This window comes from Schistocerca americana, chromosome X (assembly GCF_021461395.2).
Source record: "Schistocerca americana isolate TAMUIC-IGC-003095 chromosome X, iqSchAmer2.1, whole genome shotgun sequence".
Classification (NCBI taxonomy): domain Eukaryota; kingdom Metazoa; phylum Arthropoda; class Insecta; order Orthoptera; family Acrididae; genus Schistocerca; species Schistocerca americana.
The window spans coordinates 711,977,147-711,998,957 of NC_060130.1; the positions used below are offsets into that span (position 1 = coordinate 711,977,147).

General features: G+C 40.9%; 1 protein-coding gene across 1 annotated transcript in view; it reads right to left on the bottom strand.

Moving 5' to 3' along the window:
• The window catches only part of LOC124555234 (cell cycle checkpoint protein RAD17), a 125,189-nt gene that overhangs the window by 61,332 nt on the left and 42,046 nt on the right, over positions 1–21,811 (bottom strand). Inside the window, exons 4-8 of the mRNA XM_047129093.1 lie at positions 21,507–21,636; positions 21,133–21,277; positions 18,411–18,521; positions 8,435–8,598; positions 8,156–8,299 (exon numbers count right to left, since the gene is read on the bottom strand). Of these exons, the coding sequence (XP_046985049.1) occupies positions 8,156–8,299; positions 8,435–8,598; positions 18,411–18,521; positions 21,133–21,277; positions 21,507–21,636 (694 nt within the window). The remainder of the gene's footprint in view (positions 1–8,155; positions 8,300–8,434; positions 8,599–18,410; positions 18,522–21,132; positions 21,278–21,506; positions 21,637–21,811) is intronic.

A 21,811-nucleotide genomic window follows, 5' to 3' on the forward strand; every position in this document is an offset into this window, starting at 1 on the left:
CAGATCCTCATCAACCTTGACCTGATGACTAATTTTCAATGTGGACTAAAGGAATTACACCTGCTCAAATAACAATACGTTTCTGTTTAATCTGAGTGCTACTTAGATCAAACTAGAATTCTTTTCTGTGGTGCACATGTCCACTGCAATGGACAGCTGATAATGGTCACTTCTTTGGCATTTGCAATCAGTCCCAAGGCTGCAGATGCATGCAGGGCACAGGACCAGTAGAGAGCCTCCACTAGAGTGGGCTGCATGCATTTGCAACCTCAGGACTGTTTAAAAATGGCAAATAAGTGACATTAATGGCTGTGCACTGCAGTGAACAAGTGTACCACAGGGTACATCACAGTAAAATAGGTTAAGAATTTAAGGACTAACCAATGCAGTACTCAAAGTCCAATTTATTTGACTGTAAAATATCTGACAGCCAATTTTAGATAAGAATGACTTTGCGATTGACAATGAATGGGCATCCAAAAGGATTCAACAGCATGTTTATTAATCCGTTCATCCTCATACTCAATGAGCCATCAGAAGAGTTATATTAGATAGACTCAGATCAAAAGCTATTACACTGCTGCAAGAAATGACTTACAGATAACAGTGAACTGATAGTACTGACAGAGGATGTAAGACATGCATACATGAAAGTACAGTGGCAGGAAGAAGCACATGACCAAAGGTTCTCCCAGAAAAAAAGATATCTGCATAGACAACAGAAAACTAGGTGTGGAAAGTATTAAGAATGTCTTGTTTTTCTACGAACATACTTCTCAAGTAATAGAACCCAGTATGGTGTCCTCGATGGTGAGTGTTCATCGGAGGCGGAGGTGAGGGTATCATCTGGAGTGCCCCAGGGAAGTGTGGTAGGTCCACTGTTGTTTTCTATCTACATAAATGATCTTTTGGATAGGGTGGATAGCAATGTGTGGCTGTTTGCTGATGATGCTGTGGTGTACAGGAAGGTGTCGTCGTTGAGTGACTGTAGGAGGATACAAGATGACTTGGACAGGATTTGTGATTGGTGTAAAGAATAGCAGCTAACTCTAAATATAGATAAATGTAAATTAATGCAGATGAATAGGAAAAAGAATCTCATAATGTTTGAATACTCCATTAGTAGTGTAGCGCTTGACACAGTCACGCCGATTAAATATTTGGGCATAACATTGCAGAGCGATATGATGTGGGACAAGCACGTAATGGCAGTTGTGGGGAAGGCGGATAATCGTCTTCGGTTTATTGGTAGAATTTTGGGAAGATGTGGTTCATCTGTAAAGGAGACTGCTTATAAAACGCTAATACGACCTATTCTCGAGTACTGCTGGAGCGTTTGGGATCCCTATCAGGTCGGATTGAGGGAGGACATAGAAGCAATTCAGAGGCAGGCTGCTAGATTTCCTTAACACGAGTGTTACGGAAATGCTTCAGGAACTCGGGTGGGAGTCTCTGGAGGAAAGGAGGTGTTCTTTTCGTGAATCGCTACTGAGGAAATTTAGAGAACCAGCATTTTACTGCCGCCACCTTACATTTCGCGGAAAGACCACAAAGATAAGATAAGAGAGGTTAGGGCTTGTACAGAGGCATATAGGCAGTCATTTTTCCCTCGTTCTGTTTGGGGGTGGAACAGGGAGTGAAGATGCTAGTTGTGGTATGAGGTACCCTCCGCCATGCACCGTATGGTGGATTGCGGAGTATGTATGTATGTAGATGTAGATGTAGATGTGTGAAACCACAATCCCTGCCACGACGGGGGAAAGAACTGGCCTCATTAATTAGGAACTGTATAGCTAAAATGCCAAAGCAATGGCCTAATAGAACTGAATCAATTGCACCTTTAAAACAGACAAGATAAGAATTAAGTGGTGCATCACATGCATTTGCAAGCAGAGAAATGAAATTGTAAATGTTTGACCAAAGTACTGTCACATCAATGGCTGCAACATACAGTACACATTTTATAACAAATAGCTTTTGAATTTGTTTAAATTTAACTAATACCGTATAACACCCGTTTCAAAGAAGAAAGTTTGCTGAACTGTCAGCATACTCTTACGATGAAAACATGAGGCCCCTATACATCTACAGTCAGGTCAGATCATTGGCAAATGACTTGAACATTAAGTTACTGGCAGTACTTTCAAGCATCTGTTAATCAAACGATGCAGATGCCTCCAGTACCAAAGGTCAACACAATACAGGCCACCTTAATGTGTGAGGAGTATGCAGTTGAGTATGAGAATAATATTTAAGTGGTGGTCTTTTTTATATTAGGTCAACGTGCAGCTTATGATTAAGAGGAGGTGGGCTACACTAGATATTTATTTGCGATGGATATGTTGGTGGAAAACTTAATGAAGATAGGTTTAATAACAATTTAATATACACTCCTGGAAATTGAAATAAGAACACCGTGAATTCATTGTCCCAGGAATGGGAAACTTTATTGACACATTCCTGGGGTCAGATACATCACATGATCACACTGACAGAACCACAGGCACATAGACACAGGCAACAGAGCATGCACAATGTCGGCACTAGTACAGTGTATATCCACCTTTCGCAACAATGCAGGCTGCTATTCTCCCATGGAGACGATCGTAGAGATGCTGGATGTAGTCCTGTGGAACGGCTTGCCATGCCATTTCCACCTGGCGACTCAGTTGGACCAGCGTTCGTGCTGGACGTGCAGACCGCGTGAGATGACGCTTCATCCAGTCCCAAACATGCTCAATGGGGGACAGATCCGGAGATCTTGCTGGCCAGGGTAGTTGACTTACACCTTCTAGAGCACGTTGGGTGGCACGGGATACATGCGGACGTGCATTGTCCTGTTGGAACAGCAAGTTCCCTTGCCGGTCTAGGAATGGTAGAACGATGGGTTCGATGACGGTTTGGATGTACCGTGCACTATTCAGTGTCCCCTCGACGATCACCAGTGGTGTACAGCCAGTGTAGGAGATCGCTCCCCACACCATGATGCCGGGTGTTGGCCCTGTGTGCCTCGGTCGTATGCAGTCCTGATTGTGGCGCTCACCTGCACGGCGCCAAACACGCATACGACCATCATTGGCACCAAGGCAGAAGCGACTCTCATCGCTGAAGACGACACGTCTCCATTCGTCCCTCCATTCACGCCTGTCGCGACACCACTGGAGGCGGGCTGCACGATGTTGGGGCGTGAGCGGAAGACGGCCTAACGGTGTGCGGGACCGTAGCCCAGCTTCATGGAGACGGTTGCGAATGGTCCTTGCCGATACCCCAGGAGCAACAGTGTCCCTAATTTGCTGGGAAGTGGCGGTGCGGTCCCCTACGGCACTGCGTAGGATCCTACAGTCTTGGCGTGCATCCGTGCGTCGCTGCGGTCCGGTCCCAGGTCGACGGGCACGTGCACCTTCTGCCGACCACTGGCGACAACATCGATGTACTGTGGAGACCTCACGCCCCACGTGTTGAGCAATTCGGCGGTACGTCCACCCGGCCTCCCGCATGCCCACTATACGCCCTCGCTCAAAGTCCGTCAACTGCACATACGGTTCACGTCCACGTTGTCGCGGCATGCTACCAGTGTTAAAGACTGCGATGGAGCTCTGTATGCCACGGCAAACTGGCTGACACTGATGGCGGCGGTGCACAAATGCTGCGCAGCTAGCGCCATTCAACGGCCAACACCGCGGTTCCTGGTGTGTCCGCTGTGCCGTGCGTGTGATCATTGCTTGTACAGCCCTCTCGCAGTGTCCGGAGCAAGTATGGTGGGTCTGACACACCAGTGTCAATGTGTTCTTTTTTCCATTTCCAGGAGTGTAGTTTAAATAATTGAATTTGACTCTGAGATTTTTTCATGTCACCTGCCACTAACATTATTGATTTACCTATTAAAGGTACATAAATAAGAGATTCAAAATAGCAAGTTTTAATGTAGTAGCCATACTGCAAAATTTATCAAAGAATAGTTTCCAGAAACAATTTGTTTAGTGAAGTACTTCACTTATGCGTGCACTGACAACTGTTCTGTGCAAATCAGGATATCTAGTTTATTTATCATCTTTATTTTAAATAAAATTTCACATGGACATTTCTTCACTTACGCTGTGTTATCAAACTGAGTAATACATTGTCTAATTCAATCTTCAATGATAAAGAAATTTTCAAATTTCTTAGAATCCTGGAGATGAGTCTGTCATCATGATGTGGCGTTTACGTTGAGAGCTTCCAAAAGTGAAGCTTCTTCATACACTTTTGGTTCAATTTAAAAAAGTACAGAGGAAGAAAGTTGTACAGGAAAGGACTAATAACTTAATGGATTAATAATAGCATACTTCCATGAATTATCTTTCTGATACACTGAAATTTAATACCAGTGCTTATTTTATATACTAATTTTAGAGTTTGTATGAACAAAAATAAATTTTCTTATTTTAGCAATAGTGGTAAATTGATAAATTTTTTCTAGTTTATTAAAGGGAACAATAGGAAATAATTGCTAACCGCTTATCAAACAACTGACTTTTGATAATAACGCAACATCAGCTCTGCTCACTTAAATGAAACTATTTTTTTGAAACAGTGCAAGCAGTAACTGAACTTTTCATCATGAAATTAATACAATGCTGGAAACTTCTGGACTAAATACAAATGATGGATGAGTAAAGACTATCACTCACCAAATTGGGTAGGTTTTAAGCAGTGGACAGGCAAATAAATTAGAACTTAACATGGTAATTCAGCTTACAAGTATATTTCTAAATTAATTCCCTGACTGCGAAGACCTTGATATCTACTGTATTAGGTGTAGATCTATTACCCAATAGCGACATGTGAAAATTTGTGCCGGACCAGGATTTGATACCAGATTTCCTGCTTAATGCATGCATCACGTTAACTACTTTGGCTATCCACGCACACTGTCCATATTGACCCAAACCTCCATGTCACATTGTCTACATCTTTTATCATAGTCCACTAAATTCATCAGCTAATACTTACAACATTATTTGGATTTCCGTACCATGGAGAATGAGGACAAAGAATTCAGGCCAATGTTATTATCATGACATATGGAGGTTTGGATTTGTTACGGCATAAAGTCAAGAGCCGGCACGCCAGTCGGGAACAAAAGAGAAGAAAAGGTTGTGAGAAGAAGTCAGCCAATCGCACGCTGACCGACCCCCTTCCAGGACAACGCAACAGCAGGGGCCCCTATGTGAATTGGACATGAGTGCTAGTCCTGACTGGTGGTGTCCCACTTGGATAGCAGTGTCAACCATAGCAACTTTGATAGCAGTTCAGGACAGACTTTTTTCAGTTAGAGATCAGTAGTCACTGCAAAGACTGGTTATTTCGTGTGTCGCCCTTTGCTTGTGACTCACCTGTGTAATTGTCAAAGTTAAGTATTGTATTTGATTAGTTGTAATAAAGCTCATTAATATGACTTGCTTGATTGTTTGTCTAGCGAACTGAGTATGCAGTATTCCTAGACACAACAAGATTGGCGACAAGGCTGGACGAAAGACTGGTGACGAGCTGAACAAATACCAACACGTTTCACACCCAAAGTTGCTAGCTGCCACAGTTTTTTTCTTGTTATGGACTTTTTTGTTTTGCCGGTGCCTTAATTCTACCTTGTCTTTTCTTTTCAGGGGTGTGTTTACATGTTTTAATAGTGTCTCTTGTCTTTTTTTTGCTATTCAATGTTTTCAAATGGACGTTGCAGAGTGGGGTGGGCAGAGGGGTGGGGGGGGGCAGAGGGGTGGGGGGGCAGAGAGGCAGAGGTTAAGGTGAGGCAGTAGGAAACAAGTTAATGGAGGCTTACATCAGGGAGATTATGAAACTGCATGATATGCTGGAGAGAATTCCCACCTGAGTACTTCAGAGAAAGTCATGCTGCAAGGGAGTGTCCAATACGTACACATAGTCATGCAGCCGTTGAAGTCATTTGTGTTGTGGGGCACAGCACGTTCAATAAGTGGATGGTCAAGTTAATGGTGTGCCACAGTTCGGTGGTGGTCATTCATACAAGTAGACAGTTAACTGTCACGCACACCACAGATGCTGCACAGTAACTGCAACCTAGTTGCTACATAACATCTCTGCTTTTACATGTGGGCCTGCCTTTTATTGGGTAGAAGATACCTGTAATTGGACTGCTGAAGGAGGTGGTGGGCAGGTGTGGGTTGGACATACCTGTAATTGGACTGCTGAAGAATGTGGTGGCCAGGTGTATGGGCAGGTCTTGCACCTGGGTTGTCCACAAGGGAATGACCCGTGAAATGCAGGGTTGGAAGTAGAATAGGAATAGGGATGAATAAGGATATTCTGTAGGTTGGATGAGCAGCAGAACACTACTTTGGGTGATTTGGGAGGGTTTCGGGTAGGCAATCTCTCATCTCACAGCATTACATGAGGCAGACGAAGCCCTGGTGAAAGGTGTGGTTGAGCTTTTCAAGACTAAGCAATAATAGATGATCAGACGAGTACTGGTTGGCAAGCGATTAACATGTTTACTTATATCAGAGAAGGAGATGACATGGGAGATCTATTTATGGATGAGCTGGATGGGATATTGTCTGTCAGTAAAGGCTCTGGTAAAGTTATCCGCATATTTCGACACTCCTGCTTTCCACAGCAGATGTGGTGCCCACAAATGGTGATGCTGTAAGTAAGAGACCTTTTGACGTGGACAGGTGACAGCTGTACAGGTATTTTTTGCTGGTGTGCCTGATACGAACACATGTATTTACGGAGCCATCTTATATGTGGAGACTGACATTTAGAAAGGTGGCTTGTTGAGTGGGGAAGGACAAAGTGAAGCAGATTTGTGAGTAGCTGTTCAGGTTATTGAGGAAAAAACAAAGGCTGCTCCTGCCACGAGTACAAATCACAAAAATGTTATCAATGAATATGAACCAGACAAGGGGTTTTAGGTGCTTACTAAATAGCAAGGATTCCTCCAGATAGTCCATAAATAACTTAGCACAGGATGCTGTCATGTGAGTACCCATGGCAGTACCATGGATTTGTTTATAGATTTGGCCTTCAAAAGTGAAATAATTGTGGATCAGGATGTGGATGACCAGGATGATTTGAAAGTAGGTGGTATCAGGAACACACTGGGCAAGGTAGTGTTCCATGCATCCATAGTTACCAAAAGGTTATGGACAACTGCTTGGAAGTGTTTGTCAACAAAGGCAGAGGTTTGTTCTGTGGGAGAACAGTAAGCAACCACAATAGGATGACAAGTAGGGGCACCTATGGGGTTGGATTTGTAGAATTTGGGAGTAGGTGAAAGGTAGAGTGCAACTGGGGGAATCTGGGGTAGGGGGAGGCAGGAAGGAGGGCACTGGTGTGAAGAGGGAAATGGTTTCAGATGTCAGGTTTTTGTAGGGACCTAAAGCCTTGGGGAGCTGCTATAACTGATATTGGACTTCTGGGATAGGTTCTTGGTCATAAGGTTTGTATGCAGAAGTGTTGGAAAGTTAGCGATAACCCTCAGCAACAAAGTCACTACAGTTCATAACCACAGCGATGGAGCCTTTGACCATGGAAAGGATGATAAGGTCTGGATTGGTTTTCAGGTTGTGAATAGTTGCATGTTCCATAGGAGTGACATACTCACTGGGAAGGCATTCAGGGAAAGAAGGTGAAGCCAAGTTGAAAGTAAGGAATTCTTGACAGATTAGACTGGCTGGAAAGGGGGAGGAGGATCGTGGTTGGAAGGAATTTGAACAGTTTTAAACAAGGTTCTACGTGGGGTTTTGGTTGGCTGTTGTCAGTGGGGTGCATGACAAAAAATGTTTCCACTACAGAAAACAAGTGAAGGAAACAAAGTCCTTTACCAGTCCAACATATGTGACCTTAGGTTTCGGGCTACAGTTGAGGCCTTCAGAAAGTACTGGAGCTTCTGCAAGGGTTCAAGTTTTGGCAGAAAGGCTGACAACAGTCTTACAGGATTAGTGTCCAGGAGCAGTGTGTTTCATGGACAATAGAGGAAGTCTTTGGGGGTTTACAGAAGGTGAAGTAATTCATCAAAGTATGCACTAATGATTTGTTTTTGATGCACAGTTTTTAATCATTATTTAAATGATATCATCAACCAAGTACACTGCAATATTCATAATCACCTAGAAGACTTTTTGCATAAAATACTCACGTTTCGCATACAGTACTCTAGCCACAGCATGAAATATTCCTGAATCTTCTTTAAGCTCTAAATCAGCATTTCTGTCACTTGGTTTTCTTCCCAAATGTTTCTCAAATTTCCACAGACCTTTGCGTGGTGCAACAAATTTTGACTCTATATGAAATAAAGAATATCATTATTTGCTATTCATTATTTTAATAAAAAATTAATTAACACTGTGAGCAATGTCATTACAAGCATGTAAACAACAGACTTTTATAGTTACAATCACAACAAAAGTGCACTCACCAGGTACATAGAATTTGAGCTCAGAAATTGCTTTCCGAATATTTCCACAAGACATTTCTGTTATGTGAGACACAATAGAAGCATACTTTTCACATGGTAAGCCTTTCAGTCCTATTACTCTATTCAGAGCCTTTTTTATAGATGCATCTGTAATTCTTTTGAATCTGTAAGTTGATCAATTTCAAGTAATTACTTCTAGCTCATCACTGACATGACTGAAAAAAACCTTACAAGTTATTTGTCTTGAAATTAACTAGTACCAAAAATTACCGAGGATCATATGTATTTTATAATTAAAGAAAAAGAGTATTGATCCTTTAACAACAATTTTTAATACATCTGCAGTTGTCAGCTATTTCCATGAAAATGCAGACTGGGCATCTCCAGCTATGGTCCCAAAAACTTATCTATGAACACAAGAACCTAGGCACAATTTTCAAGGAAGGTTGTTCATGAACCACAAAAAATACAGAGGATTGAAGACAGAAATCATATTCATTAAGATCTAAAGTCCCATAATACATATTAAACATAATCAGCATAAAAGAACATTACTCTTGAGCAGGATGTCAAAAGCCTTGCAAACAAAATAATTTACAAGCACAAGATATTTAGTATACAAAACTTCCCAGAGTACACAACTTACAAAAAGTTAAAACCACACAATCTCTTCCACAGCAATAAACCGTTAATCTCTAATTGCAATGCACACTTCATAACTAAGTGGCACGTACTCTATGAAATGATTCCAGACCTCTATGGACAGCCAATGTCATTCCTAAGAAAGACTGTTCAATGTTTGTAAGGAAGAGTCCTGGATGATGGCTGGTGGGTTGTAGTTTGTCTCCTTGTAGTACCCCATCTATGATCTAAAGGATTCATATTCAGAAACATTTCTAGCCTGTCCACAGATGCACATCATCTTTTGCAACAAATTCATCAACAGCAGCAGATCAATGTGAGTCATCGTTTGTAAAGTAGTTGTCTGAGGCAACTATACCTTTGAAAAGTTGTACATGTGATTGCAGTACCTCAGCAGTGTAACTCTGAGCATTAAGAGCTCTGGATTGAAGATCGCCAACCACCTCCTACTGAACAGTACTGGCGAGGGCAGAAGAGCATATTTGTGAGACCTACAGCAGAGAATAGCCCTGTAGCAGTGCTGAAGTGTGCGCGCTCTGCTCTGTCCTGTGTTCAGAAGACGTAATACTTCTGAAGAAATGAGGTTCTCAATAGCTGAACCCCATGGGCAGGTGGTCACAGATCTCAACAGTTCAACCCCATTGGTAGGGGGTCACCGATCTCAACATCACATTACTTACATTACTTGAATTAGGCCCCAAAAGGAGGTATGAATGGGGGAGCTATGCAATAAGATGGTTGAAAATGAGTCTCTTGCACACGCAGGCATACGAGTTGGCCTTATGGCAGAACTCTCAGTTCCTCCACATGAATCCTGAATCCATTCAGGTTTGACTGTAGTAAGGAATCCATTTTATCAGTGAAGTTTTTCTATAGCTGACTTTTCTTGCTGCTATGGTTGTGGGTACATGGTAGCTGAGGGTTCAGAGGAGGGACTCACTGGTTTCTCCAACAGACTTCATACTCCATTACCTCAACAGATGGGTCCTGTTTGGTTTCATCTGTCAACACAATTGTTGGATTTTTTTATTGTTCTGCACTTCCTCTTTTACACCGGGAAACTGGAAGAAGGACAAAGTGTGACAACTGTAGGTTACAGACCCACAGAACTGAGCTTGAAAAAATATAAAAATATGACCCTATGATAAACAATGCTGTCAGCCCACACCACACAGTCACTTTTTGCAGAACAAAGTGACACCAGTTGATATGTGTGTGAATTTTTCTGCTGCCCATATTCTGCACATTGACATATCCTTGGAAGTGGAAATGGGCTTTATTTGCATATGGAATCTTCCATGGCTATTCACTGCCCACTTCCATGCGAGCAGAAATTCCAGAGCAAACGTTTTCTTGCTGGCAGGTCAGCAGGAAGCAACTCCTCAACATGGGTTATTTTGTACGGACAGCAATGCAGGATGTTTCATAGGGTTTGTGCTCCGTGCTTGCAAGTATGTCCAATGTTTGGGCAATTCCCTGTACACTGCATATTTGCACACCACTGCTCGACCCATCCTGCAACGCTGTGACCACATCTTCAGCAGCTGTCAGATCATCTACCTCCTTCCCTCTACCACATCGCACTTCAAAAGAACCTGTCTTTTCGAATTCTGTAATCATTTTTTCCAGACCCTTATCAGACATTGGACCAATGTCTTTTTTCATAACCTCGAATTTCAGGAACTTCTGCAGGACTACTGGCAAACAATCACCATTCTTGTAAAAGTGCTTTACCAGCAGCGAGCGAACCTTCATAAAGAGAGTCATGTTGGGCATCTCGGTCTGAACTGAGGAACAGCTGTGTGCCGCATATCTGTTGGTGTGCATATTCTGATACATACAGTGTCATCCCCCCCCCCCCCCCAATGTTTCTCCTACGTCAATAATATGCTGTTCAAAAATGGTTCAAATGGCTCTGAGCACCATGGGACTTAACTTCTGAGGTCATCAGTTGCCTAGAACGTAGAACTACTTAAACCTAAATAACCTAAGGACATCACACACCCATGCCCAAGTAAGGATTCAAGCCTGCGACCGTAGTGGTCGCGCAGTTCCAGACTGTAGCGCCTAGAACCGCTCAGCCCACCCGGCCGGCTATGCTGTTCAATTTTGACATTATCTGTGCAGTGGTTCTCTTTGTACAGTGTTTTGAAACTGGAGCTTTAACTGTGGACACCCTTTATATAAGAGACAGCTCCATCTCCAGCTGTCCACAATTCTCATGCAACCACTAGTGCTGAACAGATGTAAGATGAAGTGTTACCATACGAAATGGCAATAAGCTCCTCATTTTGAGAGACAACTTTTTGGGACTGTCTTTGCTCTAAAACAGGGCATAGGACATGGATTATGTAGAATCATAGCTCCATTTTAAATGTGAGCTCATTGAAACCTGGACCCACAGTGGGCTTCAGAAACTAATTCATTCTACTCCCCAGAGGACAGAGCCCGCTTGGAATGCAAAACTAAGGACAGACCAATGAATTTTATTAAATCCTAAAACAGACAGACACAGATACAAATTGCACACAGGGCAAAAGGCAAGATTCACATGATCAGAACCCTGGCCAAGTCATAGAATATAATTAGGTAAGAAACAAAATAGCATTAAAATGGAAGCTGACAAAATGAATGACAATATTTGGAACACAGGTTTCCGAAATTCATTAAGAAACCCATATCATATTCTGACTGTGATACTAAGATATGTCTCAAAACAACAAATACTGATGAAATACGTACAACTAATCATTAGTAACATTGAAACGCAGCAACAAGAAATAGGGAACTCTATTTGGTCACCCATAATAGACAATGTTCCTATCAGTTTCTCCACGGTACACGCCAAATAACTTATTGCTTGGCCCTCCTTCACAGCCCCTACAGAAACTCTATGCTAGAACAGTGGTTAAGGCCAAATGATTGGAACTTAGTGTAGATCATTCTCATTTTTACACAATGAGGCAGGAAAAAGTATTCCTGAGACAATTACCACACAAAGAAAAATTTTCCTTCTACCAGAAAAAAAATCAGGTCTGAAAGGATTAAGTAACAGACTAAAAATACGTAGGTCTATAGTGCAATCCCCATTTGATACAAAAAAATTTTTTTCACTCGTCACTTCTGTCACCTCCGTCAATAACTTGCACAGATGAAAAATGTGAAGTGACACTGTCATTCTGAGTCCACATTCAACTATATTAAAAGGTCAGTGAAAAGTAATGCTGATGATGTAGACAATACTACACTGTGATGCTTTAATGAAATGATTGGTAGTTCTAATTTTAAGACAGGTAATGGATAGCTGCGGAGATTTACAGAGGGATATGGGATCATCTTCGAAGTGATTTCAGGTGAAGGAAAATTTGCCCCTTTATATGATGCAGAATGTTGATGAAAAAGCACCATGTGTAAACTGGTGGAAAAACAAAATCCTGAAAACACATACAATGTAGAGGAGTCAAGATGGTTTTACCAGCTGACGTCAGAGAAGATGATAGCCTTCAGAGGAGAAACATGTAAAGGGTAGAAGCAATCTAAAGTGTGCCTAATGGTTCTTCTCTGCAGCAACGTGTCAGGGACACACAACTTGACACCACTGGTGGTCAGACAACCAACAAATCCCCAATGCTTACATTTTTTAAAGAAGCTTTCCAGGTAAGAATACATAAATTTTATTTTAGCTTCCTTTGGTTTATAATTTGATTCAGTACTTTCGGCTGTAATCTTTTGAGTACATACTGTACAGCACTCTATCAGATTAATTTTGTATTTTTTCATTATTCTAAATGTGATTTTTTTTTTATTAGTCACTTACATGGCAAACCCGAAGAACACGGATGATGTCTGCTCTCTTTAGTGAGTGGCTGCTTTCGCTTGGTAAAGAGATGGCAAGGAAAAATACGAAAATTGCATTGCTGGTGGATAATTTTAGTGTGCATAACAACATGCCAGCACTGAAGAATATAGAACTATGCTACTTCCCCCCAAACTGTACTTTGATCCTTCAGTCACTAGATATGGGGATAACAGAGAACTTCAAGGCAATATACTGTTCATGTCTAGTTCAAAATGTGATCGCAAACACTGACAGAAAGGTGGACAATCCCTAGAGTTTCACTGTGAAGCAGGCTTATAACATGACTGTTAGTTCCTGGGACAGTGTAGAGCCAAATAGGAGTGTGAACTGCCAGAAAAAATCTAGGATTTCCAAAAGTGAAGACATTGGTGAGGACGCCATGTTGAATGAAAAAATGCAGAATGATTTTCAGTGTGATCTTGTGATGCATTCACCAGTAACTGGTAAAACTATACACATATCAGTAGCTGAATACGTGTCAGTGGATGACAAGGTGTCTGAAGCATACACTGAGAAATCTATCATTGAAGAGTTAAAGGGTAGTTCGCATGCTGAAGATTCTGACAATAACATCGATGTGGTAAATGTGAGTCCTCCTCCTCTGACAGAGCTAACAGGTCACTTGAAAACTATTCAGCAAGTACCATCTTCAATCCCCAGTATTTCAGTGGAACAATTGATTGCGTTACAGGACATAAACACAACATTTACAAGAGATTCATTAAGAAAAAATAAACAAAAGAAAATAAATGAATTCTTCCATACACAGGAGTAAGATACTCTATTCACAAATGGAGAGAAAAAATTTATTTCATTATTTTTTAATGTTATCAGAAAAGTACTACAGCACTGTATGTACTGATTTTTAAGGTACGGTACTGTAGTAGTCACTATTAACAAAACCTCAATATAACACCAACCGTGCTCTAACAATATCGTTTTCTTGGTCTATTGCGGTTTGACTGTATTACATTGTTATTTCAGCAAGCAGAACAAATTGAAGTTGCCTCACAGGGCAGCAAGCATCTGGCAAGTGAATCCTCAATGTCACAGTATGGCAGTTAATAGGAAATTCACACATATGCTAGTAGAGAAAGGTTGGTACAGTCAAACATTGATTATAGTGTCACTTAAAAAATGGTATTAGGGGTAATAATACCACAGATGGCTCCTTGATGATTATAGAAATATATTATTCTGTAAAACTGTCTCCGCATCAACCCACTGACAAAACTAAGAGAAAAACCAAATAATACACACCTTTCTTAACAACAAAAAAAGTTAAATACACTCTAGAGCTTTCCTGCTTTAACTGACACGAAGTTTTGTAAAGCTATCAGACCTACACTCATAAAAAAAAAAGTTAAGCATATTTCCAAAGTACCCACCAATGGACGTTCCTTTTGTGTTTATGTAGGAAGGTGGTTGTGTTCATAATGCAAACACGTTCATCATTGCCACTCTGCCTCATCAGGGGCCGTGCAATCATGACTTGTAAACAAACGCAGTACACCAAAACTGAGTTCTTGAGAATACACAGTTGTCCGTGTGCCTAGTAGTGCAGCACAATGCCTCTGAACAGGCTCTCCATGGCAGACCATATCAAAATAATCACACTGATGGGACAAAATATGAGACAATTTGACACTGCGAATATTGTTCATACTAATCAAAGTGTTGTCTCCAGACTGTGGAAAAAGTTCCAGCAAACACATTCAATAGGAGACTGACATCACGAAGGCCATCCACGCCAAACTACAGCAGCTCAGGGCTAGTATGTAATGATATCGGCATGGAGACACCCTACAAAGACAGTGATTAATCTGCGCCATGAGCTTCGAGAAGCCACAGGTGTTACCGTAAGTACCCAAACTGTGTGCAACAGACTTCATGATGGGGGTTGTACATCCAAAGACCACTCAGGACCCCATAACTCCATCCACATCACAGAGGTGCTCATGCAAGATGGACTGGAGCACATGAACGTTGGACATGAGATCAATGAACCAAAACACTGTTCACAGATGAAGTGCAGATAGGCTTGCAACCTCACGACCACTCTGTTCGGATATGGAGGCAAACAGGGGAACGCAATCATCCCTCAATGACTGTGGAGTGTCACCGACAATCCGGTGGCTCAATCGTATTCTGGGCAGGAATCATGTATAGCTGCCATGCACTACTCGTTCCAATTGAAGGCAACATGACTGGTGCAGTATATGAAAACAACATTTTCTGACCAATAGTCAGCGGTTTTGCAGAGACTGTACGGGAAGGATTCACTCTACAGGATAACAATGCTCCACCTCATCTTGCTCGCAGTGATGATGATGTTTGGTTTGTGGGGCGCTCAACTGCACAGTCATCAGAACCCATACAAAGTCCCAATTTTTACAAAGTCCAATTTTGATGAAATTATGAGGGCAGCACAAACACCCAGTCCTCGGGCAGAGAAAATCCCCAACTCAGCCAGGAATCGAACCCGGGACCCTGTGATCCAGAGGTAGCAACGCTAGTCACTAGACCACGAGCTGCACTGACAAGATATGGGATCTGAAGAATGGATTGGCCAACATGCTCACTGGATATGAATTGTATAGAGCATGTGTGGAGTTTGCTCAAAAGAGATTTCTACAGAAGCACCCTCCATTAACGACTGAAGCACTCAGGAATGCTGTCATTGAGGAGTGGGACAATATGTCTCACGAGGCCTGCAATGAGTTGGCACTGAACATGTCCCGTCACACTCAAGAGTGCCTGAGGGTTCTACATCTACATCTACATCCATACTCCGCAATCCACCATACGGTGCATGGCGGAGGGTACCTCGTATCTCTCCCTGTTCCACTCCCAAACAGAACGAGGGGAAAATGACTGCCTGTATGCCTCTGTACGAGCCCTAATCTCTCTTATCTTATCTCTGTGGTCTTTCCGCGAAATGTAAGTTGGCAGCAGTAAAATTGTACTGCAGTCAGCCTCAAATGCTGGTTCTCTAAATTTTCTCAGTAGCGATTCACGAAAAGAACGCCTCCTTTCCTCTACAGACTCCCACCCGAGTTCCTGAAGCATTTCCGTAACACTTGCGTGATGATCAACCCTACCAGTAACAAATCTAGCAGCCTGCCTCTAAATTGCTTCTATGTCCTCCCTCAATCCGACCTGATAGGGATCCCAAATGCTCAAGCAGCACTCAAGAATAGGTTGTATTAGTGTTTTATAAGCGGTCTCCTTTACAGATGAACCACATCTTCCCAAAATTCTACCAATGAACTGAAGACTACTATCTGCCTTCCCCACAACTGCCATTACATGCTTATGCCACTTCATATCGCTCTGCAATGTTACGCCCAAATATTTAATCGACGTGACTGTGTCATGCGGTACACTACTAATGGAGTATTCAAACATTACAGGATTCTTTTTCCTATTCATCTGCATTAATTTACATTTATCTATATTTAGAGTTAGCTGCCATTCTTTACACCAATCACAAATCCTGTCCAAGTCATCTTGTATCCTCCTACAGTCACTCAACAACAACACCTTCCCGTACACCACAGCATCATCGGCAATCAGCCGCACATTGCTATCCACCCTATCCAAAAGATCATTTATGTAGATAGAAAACAACAGTGGACCTACCACACTTCCCTGGGGCACTCCAGATGATACCCTCACCTCTGATTAACACTCACCATCAAGGACAACGTACTGGGTTCTATTACTTAAGAAGTGTTCGAGCCACTCACATATTTGGGAACCAATCCCATATGCTCATGCCTTAGTTAGGAGTCTGCAGTGGGGCACCGAGTGAAACGCTTTCCGGAAGTCAAGGAATATAGCATCCATCTGATACCCTTCATCCATGGTTCGCAAGATATCAAGTGAAAAAGGGCGAGTTGCGTTTCGCAGGAGCGATGCTTTCTAAGGCTGTGCTGATGCATCGACAGCAACTTCTCCTTCTCAAGGAAATTCATTATATTCAAACTGAGAATATGTTCGAAAATCCTGCAACAAACCTATGTTAAGGATATTGGTCTGTAATTTTGAGGATCCGTCCTTCTACCCTTGTTATATACGGGCGTCACCTGCGCTTTTTTCCAGTCGCTTGGGACTTTACATTGGGCAAGAGATTCGCGATAAATGCAAGCTAAGTAAGGAGCCAATGCAGTAGAGCACACTCTGTAAAACCAAATTGGAATCCCATCAGGACCTGGCGATTATTTGTTTTCAACCCATTCAGCTGCTTCACAACCCCAGGGATGTCTATCACTATGTCCTCCATACGGGAATCTGTACAAGACTCAAATGGTGGTATGTTTGTACGATCCTCCTGCGTGAAAGATTTCTCAAATGCTAAATTTAAAATTGCAGCTTTCATTTTGTTGTCTTCCGTTGGCAGGTCAGACTGATCAGTGAGTGACTGGATGGAAGCCTTCGACCAGCTTATCGATTTTATGTAAGACCAGAATTTCGTTGGGCTTTCAGCAAGATCTTTTGCTAAGGTATGATGGTGGTAGTGGTTGTATGCTTCACGCATCACTCTTTTTACAGCAGCACGAATCTCTACTAACTTTTGGCTGTCCTCATTCTCCCGACCTTTCTCGTACCGCGAGTGCAACTGTCTTTGCTTCCTGAGCATTCTCCGAATTGCGCTGTTAAACCACGGTGGATCTTTTCCGCCCGTAACCCACTTTTTCGGCACATACTTGTCCAATGCGTGATTTACAATGTGTTTAAAATTTGCCCACAATTCTTCCACGTACATCATACCGGAAGTAAATGAAGTCGATTCATTTACTATGTGGCATGCTAACAACTGCTTATCTGCTCTTTCTAGTAAGAATACTCTCCTAGCCTTCTTGACCAACTTTTTAACTTTCATACCCAAAGTTGTAATGACAACATCATGATCACTAATCCCTGTCTCAACACTGACACCGTTGTGGAGGGCCTAAACCATTTTATGTTTTTTGATGCTGTGGGACACTAACCTTTTTTTTTTTTTTTTTTTTTTTTTTTTTTAAATAATGTTCCTTTTTCATTTCATAATCTGTTCAAAGAGAACATATAGCATAGCTTTCCTTTACATAATAGTCTGTATTATCGAAAGATACAGTATAAGACATCTATCTTTTTTCATTATTGAGAACCAATTACCTGCTTAACTTTTTTTGATGGGTGTAGATTCAGCCACGAAACACAATCATGAAAAAAAAATTCATTTTTAAGTGCCAGTAAAAGAAGATTATGTCACTAGTATTAAGCATTACAGAACTATAAAATTACAACAAGCATGGTTACAGACTAAAACATATAAAGAAAATAGCTAATTTGACATTATACATGAAAACTGTTTCAGTGTCTGGGACGTATATCGTTTGTTTCCCAGCACTCAGCATTCCCTAATATATATTTGTTTTTTATGTAACTAGTATCATTATTTAATTTTTATATAGACTCTAGCTTACTCACACTATTACATCCATATCCAATAACTTCTGAGCCTCGGCATTAAATACCGAGTATCGATCTGTATGTGAAATTATTATAACAAGTGGGCATTTTCCTGTGGTTGAATAATTGCTGGAAAGAAGAATAATAAGATGACATATACATCTGTGTGTTTTCCCTATATTGTTCTAAACTTAAGTTGAAACTATTTAAAATCATAAACAGGAAGGTCATCATGTTAACACTGATAGAAAAATGTATCAGTAATGAGTCTCAACCTAGCTCTGCAAATACAGTATACACAAATACAAGATTAACAAAATAACTTTCCACATTTAATCATCTATTGGATTACACACGTCAACAACAGGAATGAGGCACAAACCAATGAAATATGGCATTGTTCTTTTTGTTTTTTTTTTTTTTTTTTTTGTTAATCAAAAGTTGTAAAATGAGAGAAAATTAGTATGAAGTTAAGAGTGTTAGGTATATAATTCATAAATGTCAACCAGACCAGTTAGAGAAATACAATGCTGACAACCCATGTGAATTTTATAATGAGAAAAACTAAACTTTACTTTAAGACCGACTTCTCTAGGAAATTATCTTATAGGATACCAAAGCAGCAAAGTGCTGAGTACTGATCATCTATGCTTGATCTACATCGGAAGGTTTCAAACTGATTACATAATGGTAAGACAGATACAGAGTGCCGCACATAAAGCCAGCCCCTGCGCTGAAAGGAATATGAATGAAGAAAATCAATGTACATTATCGCTTTCTTACATTTTTATTGTACAGTTTCATTAATAACTATGTAACTAACAGTTTAAGTAACAGATTTACTTTTATTAGTTTAATAAGGAATTTAAAGTCTGTGTTCAAAATGTTCTCTGCCAACATCCAAGCAAAATTGTGCACATCGAAGCATGTTAAGGAAAACAGTACTCTTTGAGGAATGTTCGAAATTTCTTCACATATGTTATTTTTTAATGTGTCAAGTGCTCTGGGATTGTTGTGATAGACTCTAGGCTTTAGAAATCCCCAGAGGTAAAAGTCACATAGTGACAAGTCAGGAGAGTGGGGTGGACACAAGCACTTACTAATGGCCCTCTCTTCTGTAAAATCAGTATGTATACGAGCTAAGGACAAATCCGACATTTGAGAAGTTGCCCCATCTTGCTGGAAATATGCACAACATTTTCCGTTTGGAGTTAACAGAGCCGAAAATTCATTGTAGAGTTGCAAGTAAATATGTGTGCTGGCAGTTTTGTTGAAGAACAATGGCCTGATAATTCTGTTACCAGATACAGTACACCATACACCTATTTTTAAATCGTGTAATAGCTTTTGCAGTATTTCATGGGGATTTTCTGTAGCCCAGTGTCTTGTGTTTTGTGAATTAACGTAACCCGACAGATGAAACCAAGCTTCATCCATCGAAAAAAGGAGGAACGGATCAAGATGTCTGACAACAACATTTCCCAGCAATTACAATAATGTGTACGCTTACCCTTATCCACTTCTTTTATTAGCTGAACGCCACTCATACAGTAAGGTTTCATCTTTAAGCCATGAAGGATGCGTTGACATGACCTGTGAGATATTCCACATTGCTGTGATAATTGTCATTTTGACTGGTAGGGACTTCTTTCAAAGTGTGCTGTCATGTCTGCCACAACTTCAGGTGTATGTACAGTCTGTGCCTTATTTCTCTTTGAATTGACAACACTGCCTGTCGAACAGCACATTCTCACTAGATCCTGAATAGTTGATTTTGCAGGAATATTACTTTCTGAAAACTTTTCATGAAAAGTGTCATGAACAACTTTAAAGGATTCAGACCGCACATATTCTTCAACAATGAACACACGTTCTTCAATGGAGTAAGGCATGACAATGAAGTACACAGTTTATAACGACTACTTTCCGTATGAAGTACTCACATGCTACTGCTGTTGGAAGGTGGCACAGAAACTGACAAGCTAGTAATGCTACTCATGCGTGTTCGCATTCCGGTTCAGGCCGGTTTTATGTGCGCCACTCTGTATTTCAGAACCAGATTTTAAATTATAAGACATTTCCAAGGGCGGATGTGGACTTTGACAACAATTAATTGGTTATGAACTGTAGATTAAAACTGAACAAATTTGGAATGGTTAGAGGTCAAATGTAAGGTTTTAGAAGCATATTTCACTAGGGGAAAGATAGATACTGCCTACAGTGAAATAAAAGAGACCTTTTGAGAAAAAAGAAGCAGCTGTATGAATATCATGAGTTATGATGGAAAACCTGAACGAAACAAAGAAGGGAAATCTGAGGGGTGAAAGGGGGTATAGAGTGGGTCTGTACAAGGGAGATGAACTTGAAAACAATATAATAGAAATGGAAGATAATGTAGATAAAGATGAGATGGGAGATATGATACTGCAAGAAGGATGTGACAGAGCACTGAAAGACCTGGGGACCTTTATGATCATTTACATGCAAGAATACACACCTGCATTGTCACCATAGGGGGTGTACACTGCTTACTGATGCAAGTGTTTGGGCACTCCATATTGTGACATGCAAGTTTCATTTGGTCTGAATTTGTTATATACTCCCGCAACAACCATCTACCTGTCACATCACTTGTCAATAAACTGACCTTGTCCTTCTTGTGGACGTTGCATTTTTTTCCAGCAGTGTATTTTCATAAACCCAAACTGAAGCTAATATGTATGTTGAAAATATTACTTACTGAATCACAGTAGTTAAGTCGCCCTTTGCACTAAGCACAGAAAGGGGAAGGTCTTCAACAACAATCAATTTTTTTGAGTTCGAATATCTTCCAGCACGACAAAGAAAGGTCTTTAAGTTATTCACATCAAACTGTGGAGTATATCCTAGACAAGAAACAACATAATTTTTCCAAAAGTCTATGATTGAACAAGATAAAATGAGACTTACTACTATAGTCTAAATGTTTACTTTAATTAGCACAGTATTCTTCACCTTGTAAGAAACTGTAGAAAAAAAAGGCCCCCGAATGATGAAATATGATGTTATACATGCCCTAAATATCATTTAGAATACTTGTGAGAGACAGAAAGAAAGAGCTAGAGAGAATTTTACCATCTACTCCTGGAATGAAGTCTGGTTCTGACCATTCCACTATTTCCATCTGTTTTTCTTTTGCTAAAACCTTCACAGCTGCCGTCTTGCCACAACCGTCTGGCCCAAGGAGCAGCAATATTCGGTTCTTCTGCAAATGTATTATGATTGTTCTAAAAATTTATTTCGCCGACTTTCACATTTAGACAAACAAACTTAAACATGACCGTGCTATGTTTTCTAAGAAATAGCAAATACGTGTGTTTGATACTGTGTTCTAAATTTGTGTATTAACTCTCAAATTGAAACATGTACAAAATTTTGAC